At 37.7% G+C, this 19,231-nt stretch overlaps 1 protein-coding gene across 35 annotated transcripts in view; it reads left to right on the top strand.

The window, feature by feature from the left end:
• ANK2 (ankyrin 2) overlaps nt 1-19,231 on the top strand; it is a 352,274-nt gene that overhangs the window by 195,431 nt on the left and 137,612 nt on the right. For all 35 annotated transcript variants that reach the window (XM_083833351.1, XM_083833341.1, XM_083833344.1 and 32 more), the window contains one exon: nt 8,282-8,383. In XM_083833351.1, the coding sequence (XP_083689477.1) occupies nt 8,282-8,383 (102 nt within the window). The remainder of the gene's footprint in view (nt 1-8,281; nt 8,384-19,231) is intronic.

The following is a 19,231-nucleotide window of genomic DNA, read 5'->3' as shown; positions in this document are numbered from 1 at the left end:
TAAGCTAAGTCTGAAGCATGATTTGCTGAATGTAGTCCTTTATTCTTCCCCTGGTTAAACAAGCCCAAACTGATTAAACATTTGTACATTCCAGTGGAAAGAAAAGAATGGCTGGAAAAAAGGTATTCTGCAAATGCTGGAATTTCAAAAAGGAGTTTGCAAAGGAATTGAAGGTGTTTCTGTGTAACGACGAACGTAAAATGAAAGTCATCCCTTAAAATAATTGGGAATTCTCCCATCAATATGGGAATAATGGCATTATAACACAATTGTAATTTTATAATGGATGTGCATCGTAATGCATTCCTTGACTGAGTTTTATTTTCTTAGCTTCTTCTTTGCAGCAGCTCTTTCCACATCCGATGATACCAGTGAAATTCATTTCTCAAGGACACTCTAAGTCTTGAATATCGTTACACATTATATCTTCTTTTGGCTGCAGCCTCTTTGTCTCTTGTCTGGCTGCAGCCATAAGAAAGCTTTTACCATTATGTATAATAGATGCAATAACATTAATCTTCCCACCTACTTTGGCACTGTATAGTCTTGGCTCCTACGTGTCCTGTAGCAGGTCTAATGAGACAGTATTCACCTTGAGGAGCACAGGAGTGAAAGGGCCACCTCTGAATCCCATCACCTCTAGCACAGCCACCTGTACTGGGCAATTGGTTTCTTAGTTTAAATATGTGCAAACTTGTTTTTGATTTGAAATCAATGAATGTTTTAATCCGAGGTTGTATATAGTGTATAGCACAAAGGCTTTTTCTTTACTTACAGCTATTTCACTGTCTTGTTATTACGCAGCACCTTTTGCTATAAGTAGCAATAGTCTTTTTTGCAAAGTATGGGCCCGTGTACGTGCTGTGTGCAATGCCATGGGGAGGGCAGCTCTAGCCACGGGGCCAGCTCAGTGCCAGCAAGAGTCATGCCATCTTCTCCATCTCCTTCATAACTTTCCAGGATTAATTGGTCTAAATATTCAAACTGCCTGAAATTATTCATGTGCATATGTACTTAAAAGAATATTTATATTTTCCCAATTTATAACCATCACCACCAACCTAGACAGATAAGTAAATGTGGTATTTATTACATGTACTTAGACCCCTGGGATTAAAATAATCATTTTTTTGATGTTGTTAGCAATATCTTGATAGAGGATATTTGGCTTGCTAGTGATCTTTTGTCTCTGAAGACTTGTCTTCCTGTTTGTACTTCATTGTTCCTATGATTCATTTTCTCTCTCTGAAAAAGAAAATTATCAGGTTACTTTTTTGTAAGGTCAATTGTATCTTTTTTCTGGGCAAGAGGACAGTTTAGCTTATGAAAGAGACATATGTGTTTAGTTAAGACTGTCATTTTAGATCTGTGGGCTTTTTAGTTCAGTGGTTTATTAACAAACTCTACACAAGCAAAGGTACGTAGCAAGATGAATTAGATCTAAAGTACTTTTACACGCTTGAATGGGAAAAGCTATGTTTTTTTTTTTAAATTGTTATAAGGAAATAGGGCATGTTCATCCAGAAATTGAGATACTGTAATATCTTTAAGACCTGACATTTAATCTATCTTCCTTCATGTCTTTCCGCAAAATAACAGAAGGAAAACATACTTAGCAAAGGAAGTGGCCTTGAAAGTAAAGCACTATTGTATTTCTTTTCTTTCAGATGATGAACATTACTTTGTTAAAAGCCGGGGAAAGTATGTTTCCACTACTGTTATTATCTCATTAAAAACATTTACGAATTACCAAAAAGATTTACAAATGCCATTGCAAGTGCAAGACTTAGCTCATGTTTTAGCATAAGTATCAGAACTGCAGTCTGAAACTCTGTTGCGATGGTTTAGTAAAAGAAAAGAGAAGAAAAGAAAAAGCCTTTGTAGCCTTGCAGTCATAGCTGCATTTTAGGCTTGTAATTCACAAAATCACCGCTGTTCTACTGCGATGTCCTTCGGATGGCAGCAGCACTTTCAGGCCAATATATAAAAAAAAAAAAATAAATCAGGGTGCAAAAGATGAAATATGAGTAGCTGGCAAGGTTTACAGAAAGCATTTCCTGAGAAAAAAACATTCCTTTTCAAGTCCTATCTTTTTACATTTGGATGCTAGTATGGAAAAAGCGACCGTACTGGCAAAAGATACGTATGTGACAAATGAGTTGGGTCATGGTAACACCTCATCTGTGTTGCTTTGTGGAGTTGCACCCAATTAAACCATGGCTGGTTTGAGCAGATGGTTGCTGAAATCCGAGAATAACCAAGCCAATTGGGAAAAAATTTAGTGGTTGCCTCAAGGGTACAAGCAGAAATTGAAGCTCATAATAAAAAAAATAATGGAATGTGTTCACATTGCTGTCATTTTTATTTCCTTGTGTCTTTTAAGTACTGAATAACATCAAGAAGCCACAAAAGTCTGAGTTTAGGTGACGCAACTTTCCGTCTGTGGTGGGCTGACTTCTCAACCCCAGGCGTTACCTGAATATATTAACATGATGAGTCACCAGTCAATTAAGAGCTTTTTAATGAAGAAAAAAGAGTTAACAAGCCTTCAGCATTTTACTAATTATAGAAGCAGCTGTTGAACAAACACCTCCTCACTGTTCTGGAGTTTGTAAATGGCATCAACAGTCAGATAAACCTGAAGATTGATGCATTGACTAATTCTGTTTTAGTGCTGGTTTTATGTACAACAATAATAGAGGGTTCAATTTAACGTGGACGTTTTTATAACTACTAGTGGTTTGAACGTCTTGATTTATATAATGCATGCAAGTTAAAATCAGTTTTTGCAGGGCCAGACTCTTCAAAAATCATGGCTGGTTAAATTTTCTCCATAAAATCAAAGTAGAATGTCACAGAGTGCATGCTTGAAAGGTAAGTTTAAAAGGGTTTTTCATTTTCAGATACACACTTCGACACATACAAAACTTACACAAATCAAAAATGCTAAATTAAGGTGTAAAGCTATTATTTGTTTACTTTGCACCGGTTTTGACTTCTGTTTTTCATGTCATTCAATTAATAAATGTTCAATAGGTTTTGTTGCTTGACTGTTCTAGCATGGAGATGTTTGTGATTATGGATAGGCATTGGTTCATTCTCCTTATTTGGAGAAAAAAAAAATAAAAGCCAACCTTCCGGAGTAATTTTGCTGTAGAAATGATTTCCAAGGACTATTTGGATGGTTTGAATAATGCTATCATGAAAGCAGTTTTCAGTTACAGAAAACTGAAGGCTCCTATGCCCCAATCTTTTCTTGTTAAGCACGAAACTGTTTTTTACCAGGAAATCTGAATATGTTGAGAAATACCTAGGAGTTCGATACAGCATATGACTTCAACACTATGCACCATGATTTATTTTTACACATATCTATAAAATGCATTTGAGAAGCAGGCGCATGGTATGTGCTGTAAGTGATGTGGTATGCTGAGCCAGGAATGGCAACCAGAGTGAGGACAGAGGACCCAGAAGGGAAAGTTTCTGGCTATTTGAATATAAAACACTGATTTCCATATGAGTTTTAATTACTCAGACTCTCTGAGACATGTTTCAAATTCAGGCAATATTCTGGCATTGCAATTAGCATGAAACAAGTTGGATCCACAGCATTTTTAAATCAGATAATGTGCATTCTGTCCCTTCTCTCTTACATTTTTATATGTAATGTCTGACAGCTAGCTACTTATAGACAACACTTTTGCTTTCTCCTTTGAGAATACCTAAGGTTACGATGACTTTCTGCATTATAGCTTATTTGTTTGTAGTGTTCTGGAAAATTCTCATTTCTGGCTGAAGTTAATTTATCCTCAGTCAAAAGTTAACAAAGAAGGAAAGGTTGGACCTGGTGCTTAGGGACATGGTTTAGTGGGTGACATTGGTAGTAGGGTGATGGTTGGACCAGATGATCTTGGAGGTCTTTTCCAACCCTAATGAGTCTGTGATTCTAAGGTTAACTTAAAAGATAGTCATTAAAGACTTGTAGTACTCTCTCACTGCAGTTGTATTGGAACATTGCTTTTTGTTGTTTGGCCGGTTTTGTTATTTCTTTTTAACAATGTCTATTGACCTAGTCTGTCAGCGATATTTGGTATCTGTAGAGCTGCAAATAAATAGCCCAGATTCAGTCTTGGTTTCTGTGAAAAGAAATTTCTCTATGTGCCCTTCAGAAGTTAATGTTAGCTACTGTTAATAGCGCATTTTTACCGTATAGCTTAGGTGTCTCAAAAAAGTACATTAAAAAAGCTTGCTACTTCAGCCAGGTTGTGGCTTTGTTCCATAGTATAAAATACCAGGTAAGTATTATTCAGCCCTCTGTACCTTGTTTTAATAGCATGTTAATAACATAGTGATTAAACTGCAGTCTTAGTGGCCCCATGTAAACAAAGTGGTCCCTAACTCGAATGATCTGAACCCCAAGGGATATGCCGAGATGCCAGCTGAGACTTTGCAAATCAGTGTGTTAATATCTGAATTTCCCAGATCACCAGCTTCGCATGTTCAGGGGCTTGCTGGTAGCTGCTTACCACATACTTTTGTTCTGTAATCTTTTCCTTATTAGTAGAGTGCTTGCTTCTGCGTATGACTTGCATATAGGTGTATAACTCCTAAAAATCTCAGAGGTGTGTACACAGGGAGAGATGATGTGTTAAATATCATAGGATGCAATGGATTCTGGCACCATGTTTTAATTTTCTTTCTTGTAAGGAAGTATTTTTGAAAGACAGTTTGTTGGCAGTTTGTCTTCACCAGCCAACAAGCTAATGAAGACCAGTATTCCAGCTTCTGTGCCACAGAAATGCATCATGAATTCAAGCAAAAATCTGCATTTACGGAAACAAAATATTTCATGAGATTACTGAATTAACTGGGAAAGTCCACAGATCACAAATCATGGGTTCCTAGTATGGTAAAACTATAGAAAACTGCTGCTGCTGACTACTGAGACAATTTTCTCAAAATGGATTTGAATTTGTGATGTGCCAAAGTGAGTAAATTGCTGAGAGCGCAGTCCTGACAAAAATGCTTTTTTAAGACCTTGATAGCACAGGGAAAAGGAGAAACTGCCAATGACCTACTGAAAAATCAGAGCTGACAACCAGACCAGGAAAGAAAATAGAGATGTGAGTTACTCCTAACTTGTAGGATTTCCAAGCTTTAAAACACAGTGTTGAACCTTTGGATGCTCCTTCAGCTGTCAGCACTCACTGATATTTGTGCATGAATTTGTATGTGAAGCAGCTGAACTGCTGCTTCGTGTCATTTAGTTGTGTGTTCAAGTTTGATTTAAATAAGAACATCATTTTTGTATGGAATAACATGACACCCTAGACGATGATGGCTACCCTAGGACACCCTAGATGATCTGAGACACTGTGGTGGAAATGTCATGCAAGACAGGCTGTAAAAATGCCAGGCATGATGAGCTCGCTTGCTTCCTCTGTGCCATAGCTTGATATTTTCCATTGATTTCTAATACCTTTGCTTGTTCAAGAAATAAAAAAGAGAATAGGAGACCCTCTTTGTCATTTGATATAGTCTTCATTGACCGTCATACTCCTGACTGTTAAGTATTTGGCTCTGCGTAAGGACGTGGTGATGTTTTAGGCATCAGTCATGTTGGGTGTGTTGTCAGTTGCTTTGCTTACACTTTTCATGAGAGCCTGTGAGGACCTTTTGAAATAGGATAGGCAGGACTATAAAGAGAACAGTCACAATTATATTCATCTAATATGATATCAGTACGCGTTACCTTGAGAAAGTATATTTAAAAAGAAAAAAAAGATTATGTGGTTTGGTATTTCCGAAGGCACCTACAAGGAGCATCAAGATCTCGTGTTTCACTGGGATTTTAGCAATCTTATTGCTCTTCTCTCCACTGTTAAGCACTATTATTTCACAACGCGAACATACACAGCAAGAGATGCTTCTTATAAAAGTTCCTGCGCAGGGGGTTAATCTTGTGTAACTAATTCGTAATAATTCTTCACATAGACAAGAAGTGTATATTCTGCATTTTGATCAACACTTGGGTGTACACAATGAATCCTGAAGTGATGTGCATTGCAGTAATTTTGAGATGACAAAAGTATGCATCAAGAAAATGAGAATCTACTTTGAAAGTGCCGTTTGGATCTTCTTAGGCAGGAACAAATTAAATATATTAATATGGTCCTAGCTGCCATCTGAACTTCTAGCAATAATTGGGAGCTTAAGGTTTTTAGCCTTTCATGTTACTCTGGGAAAGAAAAACAAGCTCTGATGTATTTATCTGTAATAAAAAAGAAGTTGTAAATGTTTGTAGTGTCATTCTCCCTTAACAACCTTTAATAGTATAAAAACAGACAATTTCAGGTTTGGCATGTTAATTTGTTGTAGTAAAGTATGATTAAAAATGGGACAAAAGGTAAAATGTGTGTCCTATTTAGGGCAAAGATGCGTTTCCCATTGATTTCAGGAGTGTCAGAATTTATCTCGTGTGCTCTGGTATTTGATCGTGGTTAACATTTTTACCAATGTAGTTGGTTTTTCAAAGACATTTAAATTTCGAAATACAATTTTGTATTTGCGTGTGTATGTGTGCGTACACAACATAGGAGATGGTGCAGTGCTAATAGTTATTCTTCAGCCTTAAATGGGATTTCCTTCAAGAGCCTGTTGAAATACGCTCCTATGTCAAGCTTCATCGAAATGCTTGATTGACTCCAGCCTGAAGCTGCAAGAGGTTTCTGTCAATGTGAATTCCTGTGCTACCTTTCTCTTCGCCCCGCTGCGTGTTTAGGAGGACGGTCTGTTTTCTTAACGGTAAAAGATGTGGAAAATGTGCTGAAGTTTGCTGAAAGGAATTTAAAAGGAAATATTTTTGTCTTGGCATGTAGCGCAGTTGTAAAAAAGAATCATTTCGATGACATCCATCTGTTGCAGATTAAAATAGGTTGGAATCAGTGGCTGTGAAGTGAGTTCATGCAGTGCGATAAGCAGGGCAACCAAAATACATGCACTGGAACGGATCGGGTGACCAAAAGAAATTGCTTTGTCGATCAGTATTAATAAGCGGATACTGGGAGGCTTTCAGGGTATTCTCAGGATGCAAAAGAGCGATTTTCCTTCTGGCAGGGAGGTGAAGTAGACAAGGCACCTCTAACCACGTCCCCACTGAGCAGCCTTGCCCGCCTTCTCAAACCCACTCCTACTGTTTACTTACTTGAAGTATGAAAGCCTCTGTGTCTCTATGTGCATTCCCAAATGCTTATTCTGTTCAAATATCACCTCTGTTGCACAACTTCTTGTTCTCCTGGAATCAGCAGTTGCATTGATAGCCAATTTACCTGCATGTGGGTTTGCACGTGGGTGAACACTGACGTGCGTGCTGAGATCAGATAGCCAGTGCGATTTTGTGGCATTGTGGTACACAAAGGTGAGAGGGCTGAAACATTTCATGCTCCCTTGCTTAACGGTACATCCCAAAACCTAGCTCAGAAATGAAAACGTGGTTGTTTTTTTTTTTTTTTTCCCAACCCATAAATGCTAAAGGGACTTTGAGTGTGGGTTTACGAGTGCAGGCAGTTTATGAGCAAGCATGTTTGCCACATTATCCTGGATTTAGATATTCAGGCTTGAGTACTTCATCCGCTTTGTTCCATGGTTAGCTACAGTTGCAGTCCTGCTCAGTTTTGTGATTTTTTTTAAAAAATTACATATTTTTTTACCCATTTATCATGTCCCAGTTTGCGTTACAGCTGATAAAGTCTATTCACTGGATTTTTTTTGCTCTTGGATATTATTTTTTTCTCCAGTACATGCCACTGTGCTAAGCCAGTGCATTTGCATGAACATGAATTGTAGTGATAAAACTTTGTATGCCAAGTACAAATCCAAAGCCAACATATGTTTTGTTAAGTATCTTAACCAATAACAACAGGTTAATTCTTTTCCTGAGTTTTGAGCACATATGCAGAAAACTATGCCTAGGAAGTTTGATACATTTTTTTTCTTATTGTTTAATGTGATTTACTATGATTTCTGTCTTGTCATTGCTTCTTCCTCAATTTTGAACTTAAGCAATTATTGCCCTTTTTTGCTCACTCTGGCAGGTTGACAGTTCTTTTGTGCCAATATTGCCCTGTTTAGGTATCTGTATGTTAATACAGATGCAATATAAAGTCTTCACAGTATTTACTAACCTGCAACATAAAATGTGGAAACCTTTCACTGTGGTGAAACTGTGGTCTCTTTTAAGCAGGAGCTAACTAGAGATGTTTTTCTTCTTGTGTTTTTACAGTCTGACAGCAATGCAAGCTTTCTCCGAGCTGCCAGAGCTGGCAATCTGGACAAAGTAGTGGAATACCTGAAAAGTGGAATAGACATTAATACATGTAATCAGGTAAGATATTTGAAGGACACAATTTCACAAGAGAGAAGTGCAGGACCCCCAGTGCCAAACCTAGTTTTTTCAGGCTAGATTATTTCATATAGATGTTTTGATTTATCTCAAGCTATGTTTTCAGGCTTGTTCTTCAGTGGGATTTTCCTATAGAAAGCTGTCAGTGCCTATAGAATTGTGTTGCTGTTGTAAAGTTTTGCATAAACCTTTTTGGGTTCCTCTTTCTTATTAGTATCCTGCAGGTTTGGATATATACGTTAGTGGAGTACCTGTAATCAAAATTTAAGGTATGTTTTGGTAGTCTGATGCGAATGGACCTAATGTTGTGAAGTTCCATTTCTAACTGCAACAGTGAGCACTATGTATATTCCTCAGAATACTCAAGTTACGCAAAAAACGTTTTGTTCTAGTTGAGGAAGTTGCTATGTAGTATTCTTCAGATACAGGTAAGTACAATGAAAATAAACCTGGATATCAAGTTGAAGGTTGTCAGTATTTCTGGCTGGTTTCTTTATAGATAGGTACCGTGTAAATGTTCTGAGGCATCTGCATTTTGCAAAATCCACCTCGCTCCTGGTCCCCTTGGTTTTGTATTGCTGTGACAGAGTAAGACTGAACACTGTCTGAACAGCAGATTTGGAAAGCTGAGGCCCACCCGTCGTACAATTTTTTTTTCCCTATACTGATAGTCTCATTCTTTTGTTTGTTTGGAGAATTGGGACTCTGCTGACATTCACAATTTTTTTTTGCACTGTTAGATATTGCTTTTTTGTTTAGTGTATCCATTTTAACTGTAATGAGACATGGGTCCCCAGGTAACGGGCAATGCCTCATTTTAATGAAAGATATTATTTCCTCCAAAGAATTTGAATCCCTAATATTGGTTGGTAATCAATAGGTATTGCAGCACGTAAGCAACCATCCTCTGCTCATCTGTCAGATAGCTGTGATTAATAAATTCCGCAGCATGCTAGCTGTCAGGTTTATGGTTTTGTTTTGTTTTAAGCTATTTTGAATACTTCTTTTCTAGCATCTGCATAGCTGTAGGGGATAATTTAAAAGAATTTTGTTGCAAACATTTGTCTGAAGGACAGTGTGGACTGGCATTGTTTGCAGAGCCAAGGAAGAAATTGAAAATCATGTAATGGTATCCTAATGCTTATGTGTGAAGACATTGCTTGAAAGTTTTAAAGGGAGGTGTGCTTGAAGGAATAATAAAAGTGGAACTGATTGAGACTAACAGTATCTTTTCAGGCAATAGTTTGCAAAGATGAATGTGTTAGTGTGTGACTAGATTTCTAATTTGAATTGCAAAAACATTTTTCAGTCACCTAAAGAAGTTTCTGGTAAAGATTTTCACACTTGTTGTATTATTATGTTTAAGCATGGGGGAATTTTTAGAGTCTGGGGTTTCTGTCATACCTAAAACAAGAGTTGTCTTCCAGGACATGCTCTCATTGATATGATAATGATGGCAATAACTTAACAAAGAAATTATAGGTTTAAATTTGTAACAAACTTAGAATTTTGACTTTTTTGAAATAAATTATTCTGGCACTATTTGCAATATGTTGGTACGTTTTTCCAAAATATAGAAACAGTCTATGTTTTCAGTTTTATACTTAGTTTTTCAGGGCTTGTTATTGCTTGGATTGCTCATTAAATGAATACAAATGCTGGGGAATGGGCTAGGAATTGAATAATTCATACCAAGGAGAGCAGATGTTAGCAAAATAAATCATTAAATTTGCACAATATCTGTGAATTTTCTTAATGTATTTATATTCAGAACATTCAGTTAATATTTTAGTAAACAAATTTAGAACCTCATTATTTACGTGTACACAAACTCTTAAATTTTTTTTTTCAATTTTTTTTCTATTTTATGGTGAAAAGTACCAACTAAGCATCACTTAATAACCTAAAGACAGAAACATGGTGGAAAGTATGTATTTTACTGAAGAAAAGAAAGGTAATTCCATTGTTGTTCAGCTCTAATGAGGACTTCCTTTGTCTGTTGGCTATTTAATGCTGAAATTCTATGGCCTTCACAAAAGTTTAGAAGGATTTTTTTTGCAACTGCGTAGTTAGTGCATGACCTCAGATATTTTCAGTGGGTTCTAAAACACGTCTTCATTTTCAAGTTCAAGGGAAGCAGCAGGAGGTTTAGTACTCCTCAGTGCCAGTCTTCTCCCCTAAGAACATTTGCTGGAACTGTAGAGGTAATTGTTTCACCAAAAGCAAGATAAAATCCCATTCAGATGTGCACTCCCATGGTAGAAACAGCACAAGGCAGCCTGGGCATTATAGAAATATTGTATGCTAGTTTATCACATTGAAAGCAGTATGGTCATTGATTTTCCTTAGCCTTTAATCACGCTGTCCCACGTGAAGCACCTGATCCCCAGTGACCTGGGGTGCGGAAGTCTGAGGCTTCCCCTGCTATTTTTGTGAGATGTCAGCCTGCAAGTAAACATTCAGTGGGTAGTATTTTTAGCTGACCAGCTAACCTGTGTCCAAGCAGATTAACATCTTGAAGCTCAGTTGCAGAATCTCTAGTCAAATGATAATTAGCATTGCAATCCTGATTACCCTCAGATGGTTAGAATAGCCATGATTTTTATTCTTTTTTCAAAAAACAGTTTTGGAAAACTGTAAACTCAAATATGCTTTTAACACTATTTAGATATGTTTTTATTGCTGCTCAATGTTCTCTATAAAATAAATTGTTTTAGATATGGCTATAAAAAGGTACTTAAATTTTGTGCTTAAAGTGCTACCTCTCACTTCCGAGAAATTACTAGTACTGTAAAAACACACTATTAAGGTTCCACCATTGATGTGACTGCAACGTGATAGAACATTTTAGATTGGTTCTTTTGTAACTCTATTCCATAAATCCAATTACTTTTGCTTCATAGCCCAGGGATCTAAGTTTGCAATGAGTGACTAGTACTATCAAATTTAGTAGCGTGGTAACTGTGACTTAAAATAAGTATGCAAGTAAGTGTCTGCAGCAGGCCTGCAAAATGTCTTGACATTCGAGTGAAGTCAATGGCATTTCTTTGAATGGGGATTTGAGAGCTCAAGCTTTATGGTGAACGCCTTTCTCCTAACTAAAAGCCAGATTTGATCAAAATGACCACAAACTGGACAATGCCTAGAAATTTGGGAAGTAAAATTGCTTCTAAATATTGTTTTGAAATAACATGAAAATGAGTAAATCATTCAGTCGAAATTTCATATTAGCTCTACTTTGTAACTCATGCCTCATGAGACGGTCTAAAATTTCGGTGCCCCAGGTGAATAGAAACTTCAGAGAATGTTTATGTTCATAGCCTGCAGCATCAGGTTGAACGTGTTGACAGCACAATTTATTCTGTTTTACTGCAACAGTGAAAAGAGCTGTAAAGAGGAAGCATTCACCTGGTAAAAAGCATTTATTCAGGGAAAGTTTGGGAGCCGAGGAAAAGACTGAACATGCTACTGCATTATGTTATGTTCCAGTTTGAAATCTGATGTCCCAATACTAAGTTATCGGAACACCCTGTGGTTCTCCAGTACTACCCAAGCAAACCGCGGTCCCAAAGGCCTTGTCCCAGGCTGTCCACCATGTTGTGCACAGCTTATTCATGGCACCTTGCTAAAGGACACAAACAAACAAACAAGAAATACAACTCTTCTTTAATAGCCCATGGCACAAAATTTGTGTTGTTTCAGGAAGTTTCACCCAGAAAAGAAATAGCACAAGCCATGTCTTTGGGCCCTGGTGCTCTACACGGGCCCAGGAGAAGGCCTAGGGGCAGGTCGGGCCTAGTGCGGGGTGCCCAGCTTGCTCTAGGGAGACGTTGTGCAGACCGAATGTAAGCTGTGCTGACAGGAATCTGGGGCAGGGGGATACCTTTCAAAAGTTTTTTCGTATTCTCAAATTCTTTAGATCCTTAATTCTTTGGTAAATTACCTACACGTTTATTTTAAAACTACATTTAAATCCTAATTAATTTAATTTAAGAATGCAGCTTTCCGCTAGTCTGAAGAAGGCTGTTTTCCTGCACTGGAGCTTTATACTCTCCAAAATTTTATGTATACCACCAAGAAATCCTCAGTCAAATTCCTTGCCCCTTTCTGATACATGCTGACATTCAGACTTAGAAAAAGCATGCATTTAAAAAAAAAATATTGCTGTTGGAGAATGTCAGATAATGCTGGCTATGATGGTGAAATGTCAAAACTAACTCAAAAAGCCCACGATTGTGGACGCTGTTCATTTCTGGAAAAGAGTAGATGGAAGAATAAGAAATGAAATGATCTAAAATATTTTGAGACATTATCTTCCTTGCTGAAGAAAAGCTGCAGATTATTACAGCAGGCATATGTCAAATGGAAGTTAGGATATAAAAGTGAGAGAGGTACTGTTTGCTGTCTGCGTCAAAGAATTTAATGAACAGGAGAAGAACTGGGGCTTTACATGTGCTCCTTATTGAAAACATACAGAGACAATCTTTTCTTGCTATCTAGAAGAAAGTTTCGTTAAAGGACCTCCTGTCAAGAAAACGCTTGCTGTGTTACAGGGGACAGAAGCTGGTAAACTTCAAGGTATGCAGTTACGAGAGATTAAATCTAGACCTGAGTTCTTTTGCTCTTCTCTCAGAAGTACTTCTCAAAAATATTTTTGAATACATCCAATAAATTTTAAGTCTTAGCAATAAGCAACAATATTAGCAAAAAGACTCAACCTCAGGACAGAGAATATTTAACATGATAATCACTTGGAAACATCAAAAGTTTTTTAGTTTTTTCTAGTGTTCATTTTCTCTTGCTTGCTTAGAGCAGAGCATGACTAGGGTTGCTGTAGATTCATTTTCTTTGAAAAGTAGCTCCCTTCTGCAACTGGCTAGCAAAGTTCCTCTTTTGTAAGGGCATGTTAACAATATTGTGCAAAGCAGTGGCTTCTTATACATTGACACCTTATAAGTGAAATCAGAGCCAGATAAATGCAAGCACAATATGTAAATGCAAAAGAATAGATGCTGCATAATTTCTTATAAAGACTAATATCTGATAAGATAGAATTAATATCTGAAAAGATAAAGCGTTCCTGGAAGACAGATGATGATACCACCGCTAACTTTTAGAATCTGTGGTTTTGCATTGAGGTTAAGATCAAAGCTGGTTTTATACCTGCGTTTATCAGGGTAAGAAAAAAAAAAAGAAAAAAAGTTTGACTGGTGTGCAAAAAAAAGTAAAATCTTATATTATTCAATAATTAATATTACCTGACATCTGGGTTGACTCAGGAATTTTCTACACTATGTGAAGTCTTTTGAGCTTTTGACAAGCAGTACAAAATGGAAAATATTAAAATAATCCCTTCAGACCTATAAATAAAATTAATATTTGGAATGCCTGAGCTCTGGTAAGCTAGGAAAAGCTTTCCTCTGTGTACTGGATAATCTGTTTCCCTGAGGACATTGATTACTCTCTGGGGCTTCCCAAGCACAAAGAATGAACTGTGATGGGCCTCCTACATCGTCAGTGCTAGAGAGCATGATTTCTTAGCCTTTGCCATCCATTGAGCTCATACAGCCATTTTAGCTTCTTGCAAACACCAGCTCTAGAAATTACAAGAAATTGCTCACAAAGCTGTCTGGAGTGGGTTCACTTAGCTTTCTCAATTAAGACCACCACCTTCCATTGAATAAGTAAGCATCACTGGTGTGTTTTAAGTTTTATGAGGACTGGAAGCATACTTTTCTTCTAGAGGGTAGGGAATAAGGCATGGCAGCTGCTGCTGAAGCCTCGGTTATTCCTCCTCCTTCAAGGGGTTTGAGTGGGGTCTGTCCAGGTTGTGTCCCAGCAGTCTAAGGGGAAAACCTAACACACTCTGCATACATTACATAAATTATAAAAAAATAAATTACATAGGAAATGTAGTTTATTTTGAAAGAGTGAGGTATCTGTGTAGTCTTTAAAACATGAAGCAGTCATATATGCATTTTTTCCTCAGTATAATGCTATTTTTAGACTAGATGCCAATTCAGTAAACAATAAGTAACGTTAAGAATAAGCTTTCCTGAACAGAGGTAACAGAAGAAAATGCTTTCTTCAGTTTTAGCAGTTGTTTATCATATCCTAAATTTTCACAGAGCTATCTTTATAAATGATAAAAATATTTCCCCAGTTTAATTGTTTCCAAAATCCGATGGAATTTAATGTTTCTGAGTATGTTAAATGCAGGGATTAGTCATTACATAATTATGTTTTGTTGAATGCTACCTTCAGCTCATGTCAAGTTAAATTATTATGGAATTTTCCCTTTAATCTGAATTCAAGCACAATTATCTGTTCTGAAAATCATAAATCATTGATATTTCTTTATTTCTGGAGAGATTTAGAAATGTCCATGGGCAAAATTACCTGCCTTTAAATAGTCCCTTTAAAAAAAATCTAGTAATTAGTATTTTATAGGTTGAAAAACCTGATAAGCATTAGAAATATGATTCCCTTAAGGTTATTTTCTATATTTTATGAACCTAGGTATTTTAAGACATGGCTGTTATTTCTCGTTAACGTAGCAAGAAAAACCAACGTGCTTCTGAAGTATATGAATCAACAGTCATAATGTTGGCTAGGAAAATGAACTATGCTTTTATAGTATGTATTTACAAAGCCCTTTTACTTTGGCAGCTCCAAGCTCTAACAGAAGTTAGACCCGCAAGTCTAAGGGTTCATCAGCAGTCTGCTGTATTTTGAAAGAGAATTGGTAGTCTGAAATGCAACTTACAGTAATGTTTCCCTGCCTTGTCGTTGAGGTTTGTCAGTTTTCACAGTATTAAAAATTACTTTTCGTGAAAGGAAGAATGCGTAATGGACTTTTGACATTTGTTTTGATTAAGTCTTCTGAACTCACAAGGAGTGAATGCAATAGTTCTTCATAGTTTGGTTGGTGTCTTTATTGCTTGAGTCTCAGTGAGACAGAGCACCAGCTATTAATTACTCCCTCATTTAGCAGCTAACACTCCTAGTAGTGCTAACTCTAGACTGAAGTAGCACTCTAGTCATAATGAGGTCGACAGTATCACTTGTTGATAACTCAGTAGGTTAATTCATTTTCATTAATTTGTAGGCTACAAAGCAACATAAAGGGAGAATTTTCTTAATCTGAAATTATTTTTTCTTTTGCCACCCTCTGTTTTATTTCTTTGTGATATTTTGGGAAAAAAACTTCAAAAGACTTTTTGAGCGGAGAAATCCATGTGCAGTTCTCCAACATGCCCTCTCCGAAACCCTTCTAGAAAAGAGCCTGACCACGTGCACTTTTGAGTTGCCTGAGAGATTTATTCAAAGGAGACTATTTGCAACAACCTTAGGCCAATATTTTAAAGAGATGGAGAAAAACATTTGACTTTAACAAAGAGTGTGATGCTGTCTTTTAGTCTAAGGCTGTACTGGTGAGCTCAGATGCCCTCTTAACTCTGTAACAAGTTGTTGAAACATGTACAGAAGTTAGCACAACCATGCAGAGCTTTTAATTAAAAAAAAAATAATTAAAAAAATACTTTTAAACTTTCATTGTGTTTGTAAATTATGGTTTGCTATTGGCCTGTTAGCAGATGTGTAAGCCAGTGAACACAACATCAATGGCAGCAACTTGATGGAAGTGTATTATATTTCATGCTTCAAGTGTAAAGTAGAGGGTTACTTTTGTTAATATACATTCTTGCTTCCTAATGTTCTGAAGTATGTAACAGCAAGATACAGGAGAAGCAGAAGCCATTCTTCTGGTACCAGTGCTGATTTTAAATGTTCCTTGAACTGTAGATTGCTCCGGTGCTCTGCCAAGAAGTCACCTTTCTGTGGGGTCAGTTTGCTTTGGGTTAGACAGGAATAGTATAAGCTATTAGTGCTGCTGGATGCAACAGCAATCTGAGTGTTGTGCCAGGAGGAGTAATTGCACCAGGCAGTGGCCTGAAGAACATCCATTCAGTGAGGGTCTGGTCCTGCTGCAGCTCAGTTCAAAGGCAAAAGTACCATGGACTTCCACAGGTGATTTTCAGACGACAGCAGTGATACCTGGTGCCAGTCTTCCAGAAAAGAAAGCAACTGAAATTCAGATGGTTTAGAAAGGTTTGGTGATTTTCCCTGGACTTCACAAGAAATTTGGAGGCTTTTCTGGTGCAAATATGTAGGGTAACACTAGAAGTGCTGTGAGCAATAGCAGTACGCGTGCACGCTCGTAGCACTCCATGGGATGCAAAATGCCAAAACCTCTAGCTCGGTGGCAGAGGAGAAAAAGGACAGAGGGAATCAGGCTCTGCAGGGAAACGCTTGAACAGCCAAGCTTGTGAGGTTTAGTATTATGTTCTTTTATGAGAGTTAGAATTACAAATGAGCCTCTGGAAAAAAAAAGGTAGTTATGGTATATGTCTGCTTTGTTGGGAGGAGCAGCCCAAATGCTGCATGGTTTTGCTCAGCATACGACTAACTTCATCTCTCCTCCACCCACAACTTTTTGGTAGGCATAGGAGAGAAAAGGGAAGTGTCAGAAACTTTTGTTTTTCTGCAGTACAAGAATGTGGCTGACAGAAACGGAGGAGTTGCATTGGTTAAATCTGAGCTTCCATCATCATAAGTAGCAGGGATCAGCCTTGTGGGCTGGGAAATAATTACAGCACTGGTGCTGATTATGGAGGAACAAAGCTTGCTTTAAGGCTTCAGTTGTGCTGGCCCTTAACATTCAAAGTGCAATGCTTGCTTCTGCTGCTGCTTGGTTTAAGTAATTACAGAATTTGAATGCGTACCATAGGAACTGTTTATGCTGTAGTTTGTTTTTGTAGCCTTTTTACTAGACCTCATTGTATTCATTTTGCTTATGTTTTAATAAATATGATAATAAGTAATATTGCAAAGAAAATCTGTTCAGCAGCATTAGCTTTCAGTTACTTAACGCGGTGGCATTAGATATCTCTCTCAGGGACAAATACAAATATTTCAAGAGTTTGCTTCTGATTTAGCACCAAGACAAGCTTTCCTTTCTCCACAGTGTGCTGCGTGTTAATGCAAGGCAGCAGCTCATTCTGAACTTTCTGCAGCCAGAGGCGTGAGTGCACATAACTTGTGTAGGCCATGCAATGTTTCAGTTTCTATGCTGTCATTTGTGGAATTCAGTCTGCCTGCAAAGAGTGAAAAAAGGCTGATACAGACCACAGAAATACATCAGCCGTGTCCAGCTGTAAGGAGTCAGAGTTGCTGTTCATACTCTCATAGGAAGTGTTGAGGACTGAATTTACTATATTAGATATGAGAACAGGTCTTTGTTTTCAAGCAATGAGAAGGACGCTGTATGTTTCCTCACAAAATACTATTGCAAAACTTACAACTGCTGTAGGTAGTAGTTGTGGTTGTTTTATACTCAGCTGAGATTAAAAACAAGGAAGATCAGAGCTGCGTGAAATGTTTTCAGCTTGCAAAAAAAAAATCACTGACATGTACGGTCCTAGTCATCCTGATGGTTATGGTCAACCTCACCACATAAATTTTGACTTAAAATATGTTCTTGATCCCAGACATGGCACGGTTGCCAGCCTTGGACTCTGCAGTGCTGTGGTAGGGTTGTTCCTCTGGAGTAAGAAGGATCCTGTTACTGCTGCTTCACCCGCATAATGGGGTTTGAAACCACATTTCCCAGTAACATTTCCGAGCTACCAGGCTGCATAAGGGTATTCTTTGCCTTTTGGCAGCTTCTGAATGTAGCCTTCCTTCAGTTCTTTTGCTTTCCTCACAGCTGCACTTCTGAATTTGACCACAAAATCTGTCCATATTGCATGAATATAGAATTAAATGGATTTGCTTCAGAAACGCATCTGGATTGGAGTGTCTGCAGCCATTGGACCCACTCCCATTAAATGCCTCCTGTGAAGTGCTAAGTGCTTTAAAATCCCACCAGGAGTTACGAGCTCATGCTGCCTCTGAGGATGGGCAAATAAAAGACTAGAAAGCTCTGCTTGTTGATTTCATAATTTAAATATTGTGAGACAAGTGATAAAAGCTACAGAGTGCTCAACTTGCCACAAGTGACTCAGGTACCTGAGTACCGCTTGTGATGCTTGCAGTATGGAAAACAGCAGAGTGCTTGAGGGCAGTGGCAGTATCTGGTGCTGTCACCTGCCTGATGTACTGTGAAAAATAACATAGGATTGTGAAAAATAGGTTGGCAATTCTGTTACAATAGGCTGCCATTTTATATTTTCCCGTGGGTGGAATAGGGATAATAGGAAGAGGAAGATACAGTTTCCATAGCTGGAATTTATAGGAGATAAAGTATCCTATTTAATATGAGAGGGATTTGAGTGTTCATTTTATTAGCTTTTTTTTTTTTTTCCTCAAAATCCTAGTGCTCATTTCAATCATTTTCTTGTCCTTTTTGAATGAGGTTACAAATCCACAAAGTTTAGTGAAGACCTGCTCATCAGAAACCAGCAGATGTGCTAAGTCAAAGACCAGTACACCTTGCAAGCCACATATAATCCTATTTTGGTCTACTTGTGTGAGTGGTCTTCTGACTGATACCAGTTATTCCAGAGAAAAGGGGGGAGAGTCCAGGGTTCAGGACAGCTACATCAGCCTGGAAGTATCCTAATTCAATAGACACATCCTGTGTAAATTTGTCTAAGTCTAGTGATTTTTCAGTGATGATAATACCTCAGTAGGGACAGATAAAATTACAGTAAGTATAAGGTAGATATGCACTCAAATTTTGAAATAATGGGCTCCCAAGGTGTAGTGGTCCGAGGAAATGTGGAACTATAGGAGAGGAAGGAATCTCTTAGGAGAATTTGCTGGCCGAAA

This window comes from Anser anser (assembly GCF_964211835.1).
Source record: "Anser anser genome assembly, chromosome: 4".
In the NCBI taxonomy this organism is placed as follows: Eukaryota; Metazoa; Chordata; class Aves; order Anseriformes; family Anatidae; genus Anser; species Anser anser.
The sequence above is the reverse complement of the archived record's forward strand: the minus strand, read 5'-3'. Positions and strand labels throughout refer to the sequence as shown.